The sequence below is a fragment of the Sabethes cyaneus genome, chromosome 2 (genome assembly GCF_943734655.1).
Source record: "Sabethes cyaneus chromosome 2, idSabCyanKW18_F2, whole genome shotgun sequence".
NCBI lineage: Eukaryota > Metazoa > Arthropoda > Insecta > Diptera > Culicidae > Sabethes > Sabethes cyaneus.
This window is the reverse complement of record NC_071354.1, coordinates 73,037,247-73,058,247: the sequence shown is the minus strand read 5'-3', so window position 1 is coordinate 73,058,247 and position 21,001 is coordinate 73,037,247. Positions and strand designations below refer to the sequence as shown.

The 21,001-nt window shown below is 37.8% G+C and overlaps 1 protein-coding gene across 1 annotated transcript; it reads left to right on the top strand.

The window, feature by feature from the left end:
* The first annotated feature begins 4,015 nt into the window (after positions 1–4,015).
* Positions 4,016–20,454, top strand: LOC128735564 (fatty acyl-CoA reductase wat-like). The gene is made up of 7 exons (XM_053830047.1): positions 4,016–4,267; positions 13,259–13,621; positions 13,689–13,845; positions 14,043–14,472; positions 14,642–14,761; positions 19,926–20,186; positions 20,337–20,454. Exons 1-7 carry the CDS (start codon positions 4,016–4,018, stop codon positions 20,452–20,454), a joined length of 1,701 nt encoding a protein of 566 aa, XP_053686022.1.
* The last annotated feature ends 547 nt before the right edge of the window (positions 20,455–21,001 follow it).

Genomic DNA, 21,001 nt, shown 5'->3' with positions numbered 1-21,001 from the left:
ACAGAATGCTGCGTCAACGCATCCGTCAGCGTCAATTTGACAGTAAACTCATGGGAAAACTGTCAAAATAACGCTGACAGACGCGTTGACGCAGCATTTTGTTTAGCCCTTTAGATGAGTATTAAACGATCCATTGCGAAATTGACCTGAAACTCACATTAGGGTAGCCCCAAGTACGAATATTATTTGCTCCTTAACCAGCACTTCGCATTTAACCCGCTTGCATAAACAAAAACATTTGGATTTTGCCATGCTTACAATTATAATGTATTGTAATTGATGTGTGTTTGCTGGACGTGGCCAATGCTCGAGGAACGCCTGCAAGTACTCGAAGTTTTTGAAAGACGAGTAGGCCGGTTATCAACGGGACTGGATTCTTCACAGTAAAATAAAACACTAAATTGCCTTACGGCAACCATCCGCCAAAGGCGTGCATTGCAATGATTGCTATTTATTATTCGCCTTTTATACATTTGCAGTAAATAGATTTATTATATGTTCAGAATAATAGCCTTTGTGCATCACGTTCGGTTGAACCGACAATAGCCTTTTGTGGCAATATTCGGCTAGACAATAGAAGTGTACTGCGAAGGAATATTACAATCCAGGTTTCTGCCGCAACAACGAGTTTGGAGGCGGAGCATGAATCACGAACTCGCACATCTCAATGGAGAACTCACCAGTATTCAAAAGATGGCTAAAACTGGTCAGATACGGTGGGCACGACATGTTGCAAGAATCCCGGGCAACTACCCTACAAAGTTGGTGTTTGCCTCAAATCCGGTAGAAATAAGACTGCCAGCGATGCAGCGAGCAAAATCGTTAGACCAGGTGATGCGAGATCTGGCGGAGAGTACAGGGTGTCCAAGGAATTGGTGGGCGATAGCCTACAACCGAATAAATTGGAGAAACTTTGTTCATCAGGCTTTGTCTTGGGACGGCAAGCAAACTGAGTAAGGAAGTAGATATATGTTTTCCACTGCAAATTACCAAAAGAATTTTTAGGTTAGTGAGCCTGCTGAAAACATTAAATTTTTTTTATAATATTAAATCACTTATAAATTTGCGGTTATAGGAAATAACTACTAAATTGGTTAGTCTATGATTTTTCCTTTCTGAACCTAAAATCCTTCGCGAGCCTGGTAATCACTACGGAGTGTAACAATTGTAAAGAAATAATCGTGAAGCAAAAATGGCAAACACCGGCACATAAGCGCATATGATGGCCAGACTTCTTACTTTACAAGCGTTGCTGCAAAAAACAATGAAGTGCGGCGTACATAAAAAACCCTAAATAATAACGTTTATCTCCTTTTTATAACTTCTAATAGCATAGAGCCGTGGTGGCTCTTGTCGTAACAAGAATTCTTTTCCAATGTGCTCGGTTCTTGGCTACCCGTCGCCAATTCGTTGAACGTCTCGACACATGCAAGTCGGTTTCAACCTGGTCGAACCATTAAGTACGTTGCGCCGCTCTATTTCTGATGCCGGTGTGGTTCTTGAATAGAACGAGAACGGATTTCCCTGCACAGTCGTCCGGCCCACCGTAGTCTCCTAACTTTCGCCACGTGTACGATGGGGATCTCTCCAAGTAGTGCCTGAAACTCGTGGTTCATAATACGCCTACGCCACGCTCCGCTATCTGTTTGTACTGCACCAAAAATAGTCCGCAACACCTTTCGTTCAAAAACTCCATGTGCATATATGTCTTCCGTAAGCAGAGTTACTGCCTCAACTCTGTAGAGGACTACCGGCCTGATTAGCGTTTTGTACATCGTCAATTTTGTCGGGCGGCGTATGCTCCTTGATCGAAGCGTCTTGCGGAGGGAAAAGTAAACTCTACTTCCAGTTTGAATGCGTCGTTCAGTCAGTCTCCTCTCCTATGAATTCATCAACCACTTACAGTTTATCGCCGTCAATAGTCACTGTCCGTGAGAGGCAAACGTTGTTTTCTCTGGAGGCGCTCCCCACTATTGTTTTTGACGCATTGATTTGAAATCCAATCCTCCTAGCGTCCGTTTTTAGTCTGGCGTACAAACTTAAAAATAAGCACCGAATTCGGCAAAATTTTGCCGAAATCTCAAAAGCCGAACGTTCGGTAAAAATGTCAATGGTGTATATCGACGTTTACGGATCTTTAGTAACGTTTGGCAACATGAACATTTTTACCGAACGGTCGGCTATTATCGACCTTCTAAAGTAGGGTCCTCTCCCTAACTGCCCTATGTTGCCTTACTAGGGCCACGCTACCGAGTCTAGGGCCACGAGGAGGTAGGGATAGGAGTTGACAGATAAACGATAAACGGCTAAGGACCACTACGGGGTCTATGTTTCGAATTTTCCAGACGTTCATCAAGCCAAATAATATTATAATAGCTTAAAATACTGGTAGCAGAACCGCCATTTTGGTCAACGCAAATGTGGCCATTTGCGATCTGGCTCGGGATGATAGGTGAGGATTATTTTTCCTAAGAATACTGACCCTGCTCGCTAATGAGCCTCTCCTCTGCCTCTAGTTAAAAGAAAATGGCCACAATGGAGTCGACAAAGACCATGGGCTGTCTTTTCTTTCGCGTAAATTCCGAAATCATGTACATTAAGTGAATGACGCTTATGTTCGATTGTTTGTCGTTGTCCTTCATTATTTATTCATGGACGTAACAAAAGCATGAATATTAATAAATATACAGAGTGTCAGATAGCTTAGTGCAGATAATTCAGGGGTGATAGGGGATTATATTTGACGAAAAAAATCCTACTACGCATGCGTGATGTATGAATTTTTGCAGTTTTCAGATACTAATTCGACACCTTATATAATACGTTTAAAATGAAATTGAAACGAAACTAAAAGAGATAGGCATTTTACGTCATAGAACGAATTGGGAAGCGGTACCAGAGCTTTAAATTGCTGAATAGCAGCAATCAGTTTTATCGCACATTTTTAGGAGGAATTGGATAAAAACACCTTGAGAAACACTTATTTCATAGCCCTTTGCTTCTAAAAAATTACTAAATCTCATGAAGTAGGACGTTTAAGACCAATTTTCAGTACAAAATTTTCGCATCTTTCGAATGAAAGTAACCGAATTGAGCTAGCTAGCATAGTTTTTGTACCAGAGCTAATTTAAGGCAAGCAGAACCGAAAACTAAAAATGTTCAATAACTCTGTAACAACTGAGATTTGTCCATATGCGTAGAAGGATTTTTTCGTCGAATATGGTCTTCTATAACCCCCTGAAATATCTGTACTAAGCTATCTAACACCCTTTAGAGTAATACTGAATAAGTATTTTGGCGCCATCTGGTAGACTAAAGACTTATGATTGCCTCAGAATTTACATATGTCAGATTGAAAAACAATTTCTAGTTCGCTTTTTCTTTATGTTACTTTTTTTGTCATAGTGCATCAACACCTGACCGTCATATGTTCCATTATTGAATTTCCAAGGTGGCTGTTTCACATGTAAATAATGAAACACTATTTCTCTTGCTGGGTAAAAAAGTAGTTCATGGCAGTATGGTGTCTATAAAAGAGTTCTCTGTTTCAAATCACTTCTAACTATCCCGCCCCCTCAGACAGTAGTACTATGTAATTTTTGCTGTCTTGGTTTCTCATTATTAACCTCGATTTTTTATTTTGTTCCAGTATCGATGTGTGATATATGAATGAGAGAGAGTGACGATATTTATATATAAATATTATAAAAGTTGAAAGTTTTAACTCCACTGCAATAGGTGCTTTCCGAAACACACTTGATGTTTCCGTGGGAAGGACACATACAAGTCCAAGTTGCAACGATTCATCAATTGTTTCCTATCCTCTACAGTCTCTTGTGGTCTGGTAACCTAATGACGGCCATCGACGATGATATAAAACCATCAAAGTAAATTACCATTTAGAACAGGAGACACCACGCCACATTTCCGATGACCACCCACCCCGAGCAAATAGAGTCTGACTGAAGCCATTCAGTAGTCGTTTGTGGTTCTTTTCGAGTGGAGCTAACTGGTCATGTGTAACATTCCAGCGGCATTAAAGCCGCCCGTTGGGAATGACATCTTTGTTGAGCCGGAAGAGGTGAACCACGTTCTCGGCATGTACAAGGATGCCACAATTCTAATTACCGGAGGAACAGGGTTTCTCGGCAAGGTGCTGCTGGAAAAGGCACTTCGCTGTTTGGAAGTGAAGAAAATCTTCCTGTTGGTTCGACGCAAGGACGGTCTAAGTGTGGAGCAGAGACTCGTCAAGCTGCTGCAGGATGCGGTGGGTAGAAGAATTACAGAAGAATTTTGACTGTGATAGTGAGACAAAGTAACATAGTTAGAGCACAGGTGCTCGGATAATTTGTGGAATGACCTAATGCAGTTTCCAGATAGGATTTATTTCAAGTGCCTACATACTGATACTCATTGGTGTAAAATCAGAAACAGTTTTGTCTTGTGCATAGTATTTAGGACCATTTTGCTCGTCCGTCAAGGATATTCAATCGTGATATGCTCCGGTGTATGGTTTTGTAGAGAACAGCATTGCGTTATATTCAGTGAACGATAAATTCACAATACCGCCTAAATTTACATACTTGAATTCGGAAAATACGTTTCTCCGTGGTAGCAGTACAAGTACTTGTTGTGTTTGGTATGCTGTAGTTATGACAACGTGATAATCAAGCGTCGGAAATTCAACAGCTTCATATGTAGCAACCATGTAAATATGCACTTATGAAATGCAAATCACTTGCCATTGGAGAGCTTGGTGTACGAGAATTTCCAGTTCAAATAGCAAGTCGTTTTGGCTCGACTAATTTTGATTGGAATAAAATTTTGCCGATATGTTAGATATCAGATCACGCAAGGATTCATTTTCCATTGAACACAATTTTCTTCGTTCAGAGTTAAACGCCCCTTTTCAAAATGTCTACATCATTCCCTTATTCAACCTGTTCTTAGATTTGCCCCAATTGTGATATTCTTTTAGTGAAGATGCATTTTTCATTGAAGGATCCAAGGAAACAAACAGATATGTACCTATATCTGCTTCGGAAGTAGATTTATAACTCCAGATCTCATACGACGGACAAAGATGCGAAATACTTTATTCTTCATTGTTACTTTATGATTTGAAAATGAGAAAAATGCTAGAAATCCTTTTTAGCGATGGTTGTTGCTTGGTTGCAGAATACCATTCGTAAGGATGAATAACTTGTCTCGTAGTTGTTGGCTTGGCATTGATGAGCAGCAGCGCTCGTTTCAGAACATGCAGTGCTTCCATTAGAATGTTTGCGGCTGTAATTGTTCAATGCCTTTTGCTTGTGAGTGCACAGCTAGAAATTCAAACTCAAAAATGAGCAAAATGATCCATGATTTCCGGATTTTTGTGTATATTTTATGGAAATACACCATGATTAATAGTCATGATATCACGAACTTCTTGCGGTACAACACAACACAAAGATCATGAATTATTTTTCATGATTTTAGGCTTAAGTTTAGTCATGATTTCAAAACAATTCAAACTTGATGATTTCTTGATTTTATTCATGGTAACGGAATCGGATTTTTTCCTGAGTGTTGTGTTCAGTAGGGATGGCTGGGTTTCGGGTTTTCAGATTCTTACAAAAATAAAAAGGGGAAAAACCAGCCAATAGCATCGAAATGGAATTATTTTCAAACCGTCAATTGTAACACCTTTCTAACTAAAGTTTCGTGTAATTTCGGGAGTTACTTGCAACAAGTTTAACGCAGTGTATAATACAGTAGAGCAAGCAAAGTCATGGGTATAAATGTCCTTAAGAACTTGACCTTTCTTTATCGACAACCTTCGCAGCCAGTACAGGAAAACTACGGGGCTAGTGTAAAGATCCTATTGACTCAATAGCGGCACCGCCTAGTTGAGATTCGAACCTTCGACGACTGGCTTGTTAGACCCGCATCGTACTCCGGAGCTAACTGGGCGGGCCAGTAGAGCTTTATACAAAATGGAACATGATTTAAAGAGTGTACACTAAAAATGAAAGTTTGCAACTTTTTAACGTACCGTCATCCGGGGATACTTGCAACACCGGGGTTACTTTCAACACTTTGGCGCATCGCGCTTTTGATAGCTCTAACGCATTTGTTTGTTAACATAACCATTTGTATCCAATGCCATTTTAAAGAAGGGATGTTTACCTATTGTTTAGTTAAGTTTAATCCATTACATCATTGTTTTGCTTGTTTTTATACGATTGGAAATTAATGTCACTTTCAGAGTAGGAAAAATGGATGTGCAAAGTTGCGTCAGTTCATTGACATGGAATTATTATTTATTGTTTGGTTCCTGTACACAATAAGTGCATCATATAAGCTAACAAATAGCAACTTTGAGCTTTGTTTATATTTTGAACTTGGAGAAGAAACGATGAATTCGTGTTGTTACTTCCAATATGGCGCGGCTTGCAGCACTTGTAAAAATGGAAATTATCGTAATAGACAGTATGTACAAAGCAAGTTTGCATCTGTACGATGTTATTTTGTCTACCACCATCTCCAGAAAAATTAAAATTGTGAAAAATTCCATGTGCCTTGAAACGGCAATTTGGAGTTCGCCGACATGCTGCATTTTCACCGAATATCTTTAAAAAAGCGATAGACGAAATTGGGAAACAAAAAACGCCTCCAGTATCTCTTGTTTAACTACAAATACATTCAAAATATCTCAAAATAGTCATTCGCGGTTTGAAATCGGATATAAAATCAAAACAAACGCAAAATCAGAAAAGTGTTGCAAGTAACCCCGTTTACTGGGTAACTTGCAACACCCCTATTTTCGGTTCATTCTGCAGATTCATTTAGTTTATATTTTTTCTCATAATCATTAATCAAAAGTACTCACCACTATACAAGTTTTGGCTACTTACACTTGGACCTAAACGGTATGCTTCGAAAGTTATACTAAGTCAAAGTTCAAAAGTGTTGCAAGTATCCCCGGATGACGGTATGGATAAAAATGAAGAAATTTCGACTGGAACTAGCTCGGAGTATAATATTTACGCTACCAGAATTTCATCGCAATTTGTGAAGTAGTTACCGAGATGGTATCGGAGCAAGAGCAGATCCGCTAAAAAATCGTGTGCGTTGTCATGAACTCATAGGACTGTAACTCATAGGAATCCATTACTCGGCCGTCTCCCAAGTGGCAAAGTTAATTAGGGAGTATAACCGATTTAAGACATTACCCTTCTTTATCGACTTTGCAGCCGATTATTAGTGTACAGGTCAATCACGAGGCTAGAGCAACGATCCTACTGACTCTAGCAGCATTGCCCAGCCGAGATTGGAACGATTGGCTTGTTAGACCAACATCGTATTTCAAAGCTAACTGGGCGGTTCACGCTATGTCAGAAGGTGCTGATTATTTACCTTTCATTCACCTCAATTTTTTTCCACAGGATGTTAGTATTGGTCAAAACAAATAATTTACAGAAGGACATAGGGTAGATGCTCCAGTAATGGAGGGATTATGTCGGTGGATAGTGTGTAAAGACAATTTGAACGCTCAATTTAGCAGTTTCCAATTGAACTACATGATAATATGGTGCACCATAATGTTGGCTTTAAATACATACCAAAATTATACGATTCTGCTGGTTGATATATCTAAAATATTGCTTTTCCTGACATTAGTATATGCTCCCAAAGTAGTGGTAATGTTCCTATAATAGTGGAAAATTTGCCTATAATAGTGGAATGTTGTTTACCGTCTTAGCAACGCTTGCAGCGAGCATGGGAGCAGGTGGATAACAGCGTAGGCTTGTTAAAATGCTATGGATTGTAACGAATTTCTTAAGCAATTACACTTGATTGGTCCGCTGATAAGGAATTTGCAATTTTTGTACCAACATCTTGAATTTTAACTGTGAATCTAAGATAAAACTGTTAACAAATATATATTTAACAATAGAAAACTGAAATTATCTCGAAATCCGCCAAAATTGTGATATATTTCGAGTTTCCACCACTACTGGTGCTACCACAACTACTGGAGCATCTACCCTAAAATATTCTGTCTTGGGTTTTTTACAAAATTCAATTTTCGTGTTTATATAGGGATAGGGGTCATTACCTCTTCTCAAGTGATCGTATCCGTTGTAATCAACCACCTCCGATTTCAACCAAATTTGATATAATTGCTTATTCCGATCCTACATTCAATTTATCAAAGATTTGTATAGATTGATCAATCCTTTTTATAGTGACATGCAATGAAAAATGAGTTTTTTCGAAAATCTAAGAAAAATGGAGAAACGTCATTGCGAGGAGGATCGATCAATCCGTACAAAACGTTGGGAAATTGAATGTGGAGTCGGAATGGGCAATTATATCAAATTTGGTTGCAATCGGAGGTGGTTGATTACAACGGATATGATTATTTGAGAGGGAACTTATATAACCTTGAAAATAGAATTTTGTAAGAAACCCAATATAAAATATTTGAAGAATATAAAAAATATAATATAAAAAATGAAGAACTTCGTAGATCAACTAAAGTATTGAAGAACAAGCTTTCCTTGAAGAAACCGTCTATAAAATTATTTATCAAAAAAGTCGGTCCCTTATGAGTGGTATTACGGGCAAAGTGCTGGCATTCGGTTATGGAGAAGAGATCTAGTAGAGCAATGAAGTAGAACCAAACCATAATGTTGCAGATTCTCAGAAAATCCTACTTGTATTTTTGTGTGTCTCACTTTTTTCAATATTCTGCGGAATACCTTAGAAATGTTAAAAACGCCACATTTAGTATAACAAACATTGAGGTGGGTCTGCTGTATCAAGAACTCGTATCCAATTCACTCGGTCCTGGGCTACTCGTCACGGGCCTGGACTGAGTGTCTCGACTTTCGTAAGTCAGCTGAGATCTGGTCGAGCCATCTGGCACATTGCATCCCTTTATTTCTGTTGCCAGTGAGGGTCAGATTTCAGCGCTGTATCATCCGGCATCCTGGCCGGCCCACCAGAGCCTTTCGACCTTTATCAGATGTATGATCGAAATCTTACTAAGGAGTGCTTGCAGCTCGTGGTTCATACGCCTGCGTTACGATTACAGGCTTAAATCCGTAGAGTACTACCGATCTGTTTAGCTTTTTGAAAATTGTCATCTTCGTGCGGTGGCGTATGCCCTATTGATCGAAACGTTTTGTAAAGGGTAGAGTAGGCCCGATTCACAGGTAGAATATGTCGTAAAATCTCTTTACTTGTGTTGTTGTCGCCAGTAACCATAGTTCCCAAATATATGAACTTGTCAACCACTTCTTCAATAGCCATTGTGCCTAGGAGGCGAACGCTATCCTTTCTTGTGCCTCTGCTTTTAATATATTTGGATTTCGACGCATTAGGCCGTATGAATAAAAGAGTTAGAGCCAACTTTCCCATAAGATTTGCACGGGAAAAGCAAAGCAAACTGTTTTATTCTTATGGCCTATTGATTCTTAGTTTAACTCTCTTAGCTTCCACTTTAGTATGGCGTAAATTGCTTCCACTGTCCCAATGTTTCTAGTAATAACTTCGAACTCCTGCTAAAAAAAAGTTCCTCGAGTTTCTATGCACACTCGCCAAGTCACACTCGGTACCGTCGCCCGTCATGGTACAATCTGGAATGACGGAAGTTACCTGAAGTCATTATACCTTGAGGCTGCGCTGCCGGATGAGGGATAGCTAGATGAAGCCTCTCTCGAGGACTGCTGGGATAACGTTAAAGCAGTCATTAACAGCGCAGCGGAAGGTGCCTTTGGGTACGCCGAAAGGAGTCGAAGTAACGATCGGTTTGACGAGGAATGCCAGAAGATGCTAGACGAAGAAAGCAGTGCGGGCGTCGGTACTGCAGCAAACTCGTCAAAATGTGGAACGAAATAGATTGAAACGAAGATAGCAAACCCAGTTTTGCCAGGAGAAGAAACGCCGCCGCCTAGAAGAAATGGAATGGGTGACATGGAATAGCTGTATCGTTCTCAGGAAATGCGTAATTCTACAAGAAACTGAATGTATCCCTCAGAGACTTTGTTCCGCGAGTCGAAACACGTCGGGAGAAAGACGAAGGAATCTTGACAGACATACGTAAGGTGATTGAGATGTGAAAGCAGCACTACAATGAGCACCTGAATGGCGCGGAGACGTAACACCAAGACGGTAGAAGTAATAACTATTCAGTACGGCGCATGAAGCTCAAGAACAACAAAGCAGCTGGCAAAGATGTCATCGCAGCGGAGCTTATCAAGAAGGGCCTGGATAGGTTGGGTACCGTTCTGCACCGACTGATAGTCAGAATCTGGGAAACAGAACATCTACCGGAGGAATGGAAGGAGGGAGTAATATGTCTAACATACAAGAAGGGGGACAAGTTGGAATGTGAGAAGCTGAGAACTATCGAGCGATCTCAACGCCACCTATAAAGTGCTTTCACTAGCAAGTAGATTCGTGCAAACTTCGCCAGCAAGTAGAATCGTGGGAAGTTATCAAGCTGCTTTTCTGGACTGACGATTGACAGCGGACCAAACCTTTGCGCCGCGATTGATTTTTCAAAAATGTCGCGAATACTATTTCCCAACGCACCACCTATTCATAGATTTCAAGGCCGCCTGTGATACTATCGACCGTGAAGAGCTATGAAAAAAATATGGACAAACACGGCTCTCCCTGAAAGTTGACAAGACTGATAAAGGCCACGATGGATAGTGTACAGTGTGTGTGAGGATTTCAGGTGCGTTATTAAGCCCGTTTGAAACACGCAGGAGACTTCGACAAGGCGATGATATTTCCTTTCTCCGCTAGAAGGTGTTATGAAACGAGCGGGTTTTAATATGCGGGGTACGATCTTCAATAAATCTAGCCAATTTACTTGTTTCGCTGACGACGTGGATATTGTCGGAAGAACATTTCAGGCGCTTGCTGTGCAGTATACCGAATTGAAGCGTGAAGCAGCGAAGGTTGGATTAGTGGTGAATGCGTCGAAATCCAAGTACTTGTTAGCAGGAGGATCGAGCTCGCATAGTCAATAGTTTGGTAATCGAGAGGACCGACTTCGAGGTGGTGGACGAGTTTGTATACCTCGGGTCTTCGATGACGTCGGATAACAACTGCAGCAGAGACGTGTTTTTGCCGAAAGTCGTGCTTACTATGGACCCTACAAGGCCCTGAGGTTTGGTAAGCTACAATCCCGTACTAAACGTACCATGTACAAAGCGCTAATGAGACCAGTAGTCTTCTACGGGCACGAAACGTGGATAATGCTTGACGACGACTTGAAAGCACTGGCCGTTTTTGAACGTCGTGTGGATAGAAACATCTTTGGCAGTGTATACGATAATGGTGTATGGAGAAGAAGGATGAACTACGACCAGGTGCAATGCAATGGGTGGGACACATGTCGCGTCAGTTTGCTACCATCGGTCGCGTCTGGAAATCCATTTTCCTGCATTACCTGACATAGCAGTTGACGTGTGACTGTATCGCAAGTTGCCCTGAAATTGAAATTGTGATGCGTGGGCGTGTTGCACGCCCGACATTTGTAAATGATTTGCCGAAGAGCAAAAGTTTGATCAGTAGTAGCACGAACCCCTATAAAGTCCACCTGGTAATAACCTACGGATTCCTTTGATGTTGGGAATAGACTACATAGCAAGATTTGGCAGATCATTTTTTAGGCGGCGTTGACTAGAGTGTATTGTCGCAGTAATTACAGCCGATATCTCCTTTTGTAGATGGAACATACCATATTTTCCATTTATTTTACAGATAGTTTCTCAAATCCTAGAAATTATCCAGTGAAGTGCCATTACTAGTGATGATCCTTATCCTGTTGGTAGAGTTCTGCCTAAGGTTGGTTCTTTCCGGCAGGTCTGTTTATCATCAGCTAGCCTATTTCTTGATGTAAATTTTATGTTCCATACAGTAAGTTCCAAGTATAAAAGCAAGTTATTAATCCATTGAACCGAAATTCGATTTGCTTGCTTTGGCATGCCATACTTGTGCACTCAAATAAATTTATGTATGCTATCCAAGTAAATCATTTTCTCAGTCACTAAAGATTGAAATATATGCCAAAATACTTGGCATTGCTAAGATAGTAATTTAGACTAGACGCGAATTCCAATTAATAGAGCGTTCTGATCGAAATTTGGTCAAACCGACTCAAACAGGACGCATTACTTTTAATCGTGCATTTCAAAAAACCTGAACACCCCGAGGGGATGCACTGTGCTATCCCTTGCTATACATTTGACAGAAGATAAACAATGCGCTTCCACGTTAGCGCTTCCAAAAGTGTTAAATTAATATGCTGTACCACAGCTAAGAAAAAAGAAAGAAAAAAGCAAAACATCGTGTTTAAGGTTCCTACTGATATAGTTGTTATAAAGTTGCTGTGGCTACTCCTTATATAACTTATTCTGGTTATAAATAAATCGTCTCAACTAGAAGTATGTACCAAAACTGTGTTGCTTGAGTTGTACTCGCTGCTCTTACGTATGAAGCATTTCCTTGGAGTTATCAAAATGCCGTCCAAACTACTGGCACGTTAAGTTAGCGATCTACTTTTACATCGAAGCAGACTTCAAGCAGTGTTCTGAGCAGGAGTTATGTACTGCAACCGAAAGAGAAATTGTGCCGCACATTTACATAGCATATTAAACAGTCGAAGTTAGCTAAGAAATATCGGATTTAGCATGCTGTCAGTACTTGTGGCTTGATAAGTGACATTTTTAATGGAATCATGACCGTCAACAAAGAAATTTTGAGTGAACGAGTGTATGGAAAAACCTGTGCTGCCCGTCCTTAGCAGCACGATTGTTGCGTGTTGTTTTGGCCGGATTTGGTATGCTGGCATTTCATAACTAAGGCCATGGAGTGGTATGCCGCGAATAACAAATTGGCGTTCTGCGGTGAATAAAGTGGACGAGTTGGGCGTATGGCCATCTGATGGCAGGAGCTTTTTTTTAGAATAGTACCTTGTTCAACTATTGTGCAGCTAATTACTAAGTAGCAAGCGTTTGACAAGCTGTTATCCAACAAAAATTGTTTGTTGAGCGGTCAACCGGAAGCTTAGCTGAATATTTTTTCTGTATTTTATAATAATTGAACTTTAAAAGGAAAAATAATTTTATTTGTTAATTGAAAATTCAATCAATTTAAACTCATTCTAGTTTGATCAAACTTTGGCTTCACAAGCATAGCTACAACAGCGTGTAGATTTTTGATTATAGTTTATTCTTTTTTTTTGCATTAGATATTCGATAAAGTTCTCGCAATTTATGGTTCCACGAGCCAACTGGCCGCTAAACTGGAAGCAGTGCAGATTGATTTGGAGAACGATAGACTGTGCCAGTGTGACCCCATACTCGAACGGCGTGTGTTGGATGAAACGGAAATAGTTTTCAACGTGTTGGCTTCGGTTAAATTCAATGAATCTATTCGGAATGCCATTCTGACCAATATGGCTGGCACCAGAAAGCTGCTTCAAATGGCACAAAAAATGGAGCGGCTCAAATCGGTGGTCCATGTATCCACGCTGTATTCGAATTGTAATCGGCTCGAAATTGAGGAGAAAATATACGATGATATTCCACTGAGGCATTCCACGATTTTGGAGGTAATATCAAACAATGGGAGGTGTCATGCAAACAAAGTGGATTGAATTTCAACATTTCGTGTTTTAGCTGGCATCCTCACTGACCGAGAACGAAATGAGTCGATTTCAGCACTGTTTCCTTGGGCCGATGCCGAATACGTATACGTTCAGCAAAAAGTGTGCCGAAGTGATGATTCGTGACGAGTTTTCTCAGCTGCCAATTGGAATTTTCCGACCACCCATAGGTAACTCTCAAACCGCTTTTTGATTTGCTTTTAAAATTGTGGCCATTCGTTTGTTCATTATTCACTGCTCGGAATGACCGGGTAAATATTTTTTGGTCAAACATTGCAGCATGATTGACTCTTCACCAAAATTTTCACCAACAGAATTTTCACTTCAAATGTGAAGTGTTTCTCAATAAGCTGGTCTTTACTTCCAGTTATCTCCACCTTTCGAGAGCCGATTTCCGGCTGGACGGACAATCTGAATGGACCTTCGGGGCTGTGCATGGGTACGGTCAAAGGCCTCATACACATCATCTGGGGTGATAAATCGAAAAAAGCAAACCTAGTGCCGGTGGACTTCTGCGTCAATGCCATCATTGTGGCTGCCTATGACGTCATGCGACGGAATGTGACTTACAGTTCTGCCAGTAGACTAGATGCGGAAGATGCGGAAGGCAATGCGCTACCACCACACCATAATCCGATTGACAGCTTACATCCGAATGTGTTCAATACAGGCATACCAAGTGAAGCGGACAGATTGCCCCTCTACAACTATATGTATCCGGAGCACAGTCTGACTTGGGGCAAATACATGGAGTTGGCATCGCTTGGCTTCGAAAGCCGGCTGCATCAAATGGTTTGGTAAGCATCATCGTTAACTTTCAGTCTGGTTGACTGCGAAAACCACCCTGCCTGTGCTGTATTATGAAAATGTACTTACATTGGTTTCCTTGTTATGCACAGATGTTGGCAAAAATTGAACGAAGCAAAATACCGAGGATTGTTGACGTTATTTACTTTTCACTTGCAGGAGTTATTCATATATGATCACATCGTATCGTCCGCTGTTCCGGATGCTGTCCTTGTGCTTACACACAGTGCCTGCCATTGTGCTAGACGCTTACAGACAGTTATGCAGAAAGAAACCAATGTGAGTATGTTTTTGAATTTGTAATTTGAAAAAGAATTGTGATCCAAATTTCTGCTTATGGGAATGTAGTTCAATATGGCTAAGGATGTCACGCTGATTCTAGATTCAGGAAACTGAGGCACTTTAAATGTTAGTAGCTTATCTGTTTCTGAAACTTACAATCGACAACTCTGATGGTTTACAATCGACTCAAGGAATTTTACAATGATGTGGTATTTTGTATTAACATTCAAAAAGTGGTAAAAAATTAAAATATTATCTTGACATGACATTACCACGGAATTTTTAGATGGTCTGTGATGATATTGTATTTTGCAGGAAAGTCATTTATTTGATCTAACTGCATATATAACTGAAATGTGACTAAGTTTTTCGAAATCTTAATAGCAGTAGGCTTCTCTCGACTGTGATATACCATATTAACTATCCAGCGCGTCTGATTAACGCTCCTTTTTCATGGGAACTGCTGTCATTTACCTGAATAATATGTTAACATCACAGGAAAATCGTCTAATTTGAAATTGCCGGGGTGCTACATTCTCCACTGCAAAAAATGAAAATTTAGCATATGACATTATTTCAGGTCAATTATAGATTATTTACATTGTTGGTGCAGTCGTCAAAGTTGTCGTCCATCTTAAACCATAAGGTCATAACTGAATCAACGGAAACAATCGCGCCTCCAAAAAATGGTTAAAAATCACCGATGAAGCAGATCTAGAGTCAAACATTGCGATGATACTCTATGAGAACTTTGTGGAAATACAGATTGTTCCGATAATTATAAATGCGGTAAAGAAAATCCCTCATTTCGAATATTGTGCAGTATTCATCCAAATTTTAGCTGAGTCGTGTTGTTAAAAGTTATTAACATTTTGTTCCTGCGATCATGATCATATCATAATAATCTTTATGACCATGGTACTAGGGATGGGATGGGATAAATTTTGCAGAAATGCCGAGAGTGCAGCGTGCCCATGCATGACATCTTTATTGATTTCAAAACAGCATACAATACAGTCGATCGAAATCAGTTATGACACATAATGCACTAAACCAGTTTTCTGGATAAACTGACATCGAAGACCAAATACATGAAAGGAAGAGCTTCAAAGCAAACAAACGGGTGCTTCCCACAAACGGTGACCGTTAACGGCGACGAACCAGAAGTGACAGATGAGTTCGTGTATTTGGCATCGGTGGTGAGCGCGGTCAACAACACTAGTGAGGAGATTCAGCGGAACATTTAAGCAAGAAATCGGGCCTACTTTGCCCTTCGCAAAACGCTACGAACAAGAAACATACCCTGCCGTACAAAACTAACAATGCTCACAACCCTTATTAAACCAGTTCTTTATGGACTTGAAGCCGTGTTCGAGCGGACCTTCCGGTACTGCGGATGATATTTGGCGGAGTACAAACTGAATGCGGAGAGTGGGGGGAGGGGCGTGAATCACGAGCTACTTGCCTTACTTGGGGAGATTCTCATCGTACATCTGGCGAAAGTCGGTAGGCTACGGTCGGCCGGGCGTGTTGTAAGGATGTATCCTCCGGATCATTGTCAGTATTTGGCCAGAGGAATGGTTGGATAGGCTCATTTGCCCTATTTATAGAAAAAGGCATAAACTCGAGTGTTAAAACTATCGAATTGGAGCTCTCTCGTATCCTGTTATGTAGATTGAGACCGTTAGCGCAGTGCATCGTGTCGGCGAGATGCTAATTTTCGTGAGGACCGCTCCACGATGCATCAGATGTTCACACTGCGTTAGTTACTAGACAAGTTCCGGGAGTACAACTGGCAGACTCACCACCTGTTTGTGGACTTTAATGAGGCGTACGATTCAATCAAACGACATGAGCTGCTGCAGATAATGCTAGAACGTGGTTTTCCGATGAAACTAGTTACGCTAACTCGAGCGACGCTGCAAATCATGTGAATCGGGTGTATCAAATTACGTTTTTACGTAGCCAGCCGGAGCCCCATAGTTTGAAAATTTGCACAAAACTGGTGCTCTACAGAACTCCAATCTTCCCGGTGGTCCTTTACGGACATGAATCATGGAAGCTAAAGGATGCTAATCGACGAGCACTTGGGGTTTGTGGGCGTACAGTACAGTGTGGTACGCTGCGGTGGGCTAAATGCCCAGTGAAAGTGTAGTCAATAAACATAAACATAAACATAAACATAAACATAAACATAAACATAAACATAAACATAAACATAAACATAAACATAAACATAAACATAAACATAAACATAAACATAAACATAAACATAAACATAAACATAAACATAAACATAAACATAAACATAAACATAAACATAAACATAAACATAAACATAAACATAAACATAAACATAAACATAAACATAAACATAAACATAAACATAAACATAAACATAAACATAAACATAAACATAAACATAAACATAAACATAAACATAAACATAAACATAAACATAAACATAAACATAAACATAAACATAAACATAAACATAAACATAAACATAAACATAAACATAAACATAAACATAAACATAAACATAAACATAAACATAAACATAAACATAAACATAAACATAAACATAAACATAAACATAAACATAAACATAAACATAAACATAAACATAAACATAAACATAAACATAAACATAAACATAAACATAAACATAAACATAAACATAAACATAAACATAAACATAAACATAAACATAAACATAAACATAAACATAAACATAAACATAAACATAAACATAAACATAAACATAAACATAAACATAAACATAAACATAAACATAAACATAAACATAAACATAAACATAAACATAAACATAAACATAAACATAAACATAAACATAAACATAAACATAAACATAAACATAAACATAAACATAAACATAAACATAAACATAAACATAAACATAAACATAAACATAAACATAAACATAAACATAAACATAAACATAAACATAAACATAAACATAAACATAAACATAAACATAAACATAAACATAAACATAAACATAAACATAAACATAAACATAAACATAAACATAAACATAAACATAAACATAAACATAAACATAAACATAAACATAAACATAAACATAAACATAAACATAAACATAAACATAAACATAAACATAAACATAAACATAAACATAAACATAAACATAAACATAAACATAAACATAAACATAAACATAAACATAAACATAAACATAAACATAAACATAAACATAAACATAAACATAAACATAAACATAAACATAAACATAAACATAAACATAAACATAAACATAAACATAAACATAAACATAAACATAAACATAAACATAAACATAAACATAAACATAAACATAAACATAAACATAAACATAAACATAAACATAAACATAAACATAAACATAAACATAAACATAAACATAAACATAAACATAAACATAAACATAAACATAAACATAAACATAAACATAAACATAAACATAAACATAAACATAAACATAAACATAAACATAAACATAAACATAAACATAAACATAAACATAAACATAAACATAAACATAAACATAAACATAAACATAAACATAAACATAAACATAAACATAAACATAAACATAAACATAAACATAAACATAAACATAAACATAAACATAAACATAAACATAAACATAAACATAAACATAAACATAAACATAAATATAAACATAAACATAAACATAAACATAAATATAAACATAAACATAAACATAAACATAAACATAAACATAAACATAAACATAAACATAAACATAAACATAAACATAAACATAAACATAAACATAAACATTCCCTTCTTTTCATTAAAAGCGCCACCTCAACTAGTATGGAGTTTTTTCCAACCAACCAAAACCAAGCTGAAACGTAATCGTGTAAAAAATGGAACAGTTAGTGTAATGTTTAGTTGTCTGTGGTTGAACATTTAACTATATTTATGAAGAAATCTTGGGCTGGTTCGGGTTAATGTAACAAATTCCAGAAACAATTCATGAAAATCCATGATCATTACTGTATTGGCTGTAGATGATTACAATAACAGTTTTGAAAAAAAAGTTATTTTAGATGCATGAGATATTTTATTTCCATTTATTTTCACGTACAGATTTATTTTCTAAAATATGCATTTTGTATGAAAAAGACACAAATTTGATGGAAAAAGCAATACATATTACAGTTCAGTAAATATAAAATTTAAATGAGTTTTTCAAAATGATTTATTTTACATTTTTACTCATTAAACACAGAAAAAATATCAAGAGCTAATTGTTCTTCTGACTCATTTAATTGGTAATTTTCAATATTTTTTCTAAAGATGTTTTTTTTGCATTAGTTAAATTATTATTATTTATTATTATTATTATTTATTTATTTGCTTCATCCGACAAACTGTCTTAATGAAGATTTGATTTGGCTGGGAAAAGCCGCCTAGAGCAACATGTTACTCGTTACTGTTATTAGTTAAATTATAAAATTTTCCCATCAAAAAAGCTAATTCGTTGCTTTCGAAAGTTACTGCTATAGTCATATTTGAGTTGATATTTTTCATTTTTTCAATACATTGGCAAAATGTATTGAGGGTAAAAAAATTCAGACATTCAATCAGTTTGAAATACTCCTAGCAGAATATTAAACAGTTCCTCCACAAGCTTCATCAGTTGGATTTATTGTCGGCAAATTTCAATTTACGGAAGCAATCAACATTCGTGTTAATACTATCATTACTTCAGGCGCGCGACCCGATTAGTAGGACATATAGCACTTCATGAACATTGTTTCTTACAACCTTATAAACTGCTTGAGAGAAAATCAATGAATGAATTATAATAACTGGGTATGACTGGTAATAATTATGACATGACGTAGATGAATCCGTTTTGAAGCTTTAATATTAATATTTTTTGAAACGATGGTTCTACAATATATATGTATATATGTATGACCACATTTCAAGGTCAAGACTAAAAACTTGAGATTAGCTTTAGTATTATTTATTTTGATCTGATATCTGTAAATTTTGAATAAATATGTATTTTGTCTATCAAAATATATTAGAAAATTATTACACATTAAAAAATAAATTTTGTTACCGTCTCCTGATCGGGTATTCGCTACTTTTTCCCTAGCTACCGGAGGACGATGCAGAAGACAAGCCGAGCGTTGGAGTTAATGGCCTATTTTGGGCTCCGTGAGTGGACCATTCACAGCAGCAACGTTCGTCGGTTGCGGGGCTTGTTGTCTAGTAACGAAGCTCGTCTGCTGGAATTCGATATGGCAGCCATAGACTGGAAGCAGTACTTCCTGGCATACATTCCTGGAATAAGGCGGTACTGGTGCGGGCAGCGTGATGCACGGACCAGCAATTGGCAGCCATCATCTAGCCGAAGGTTTGTAATCCTTCAGTACTGTGCACTGTGCACTGTGCACAGTAATTCAAATAATGAAAAATAAATACATACCATAACCATCGTACTCGATAGAAGTAGCAAAAAGTCCTACTAATTTTCTGCTCTTGTTTGTTGTTTAAAATTTTCCAGGTTTCTTTATATGCAGCGACTTTTTCATCGCCTGGTGTGGATCTGGATCTGTGTTAGACTTACACGAGTTTCTTCAAAGTTTTTGTTGAACAATTTGTTTACCATACTGATAGCGTAACATTTTCCTCTTTTCCTAGAATTAATCACAAACTAGGGATTTGCATTATGTTTTCAACTGAATACGAACAGCTGCGATGAATGAAAGGCTCTAGCATTACTGATGATAGCTCACTTAACGAAGTTGATTATAAGGTTTACTTTAGCATTAAACATGTTTTGATAGAAATTAGAGAGACACCGGTAGTAGCACATCAGTTATTAGAAAAATTATGTTTGTTATTCAATTTATTTATAAAAATAAATCTTTTAAATTGTTTTACTTTTCTGTACCTATGAAATTGTGATACTTTGCAGTGGAAAAGCATAGGCATTCTTTATTGTCTCATACCCAACCCAAGCTTTGTTTTAATTAGCCAATTATTTCTTGCTTCCGTGCTTCTTGTAATATAAATTAAACTAAAGTCCGCTAGTCGGTTCCTTTTATTGAATTTTAAACTGGAAATTGTAGTTTATCCCACGGCGCAGAAGCGTCGGAAACTGAATATCATCAATAATTTAACAAAACGTTATTATTTATGTTTTCAAAATGCTGGCATGAGAAACTG

Bases quoted from the DNA above. Each gene is read 5' to 3' on its own strand.
- LOC128735564 (XM_053830047.1), top strand. From the start codon at position 4,016: ATGTGTAACATTCCAGCGGCATTAAAGCCGCCCGTTGGGAATGACATC. The intron at 4,268-13,258 runs GTGGGTAGAAGA...TTTTTGCATTAG, and splicing joins TCAAGCTGCTGCAGGATGCG to ATATTCGATAAAGTTCTCGC. The intron at 14,762-19,925 runs GTGAGTATGTTT...CTTTTTCCCTAG, and splicing joins TTATGCAGAAAGAAACCAAT to CTACCGGAGGACGATGCAGA.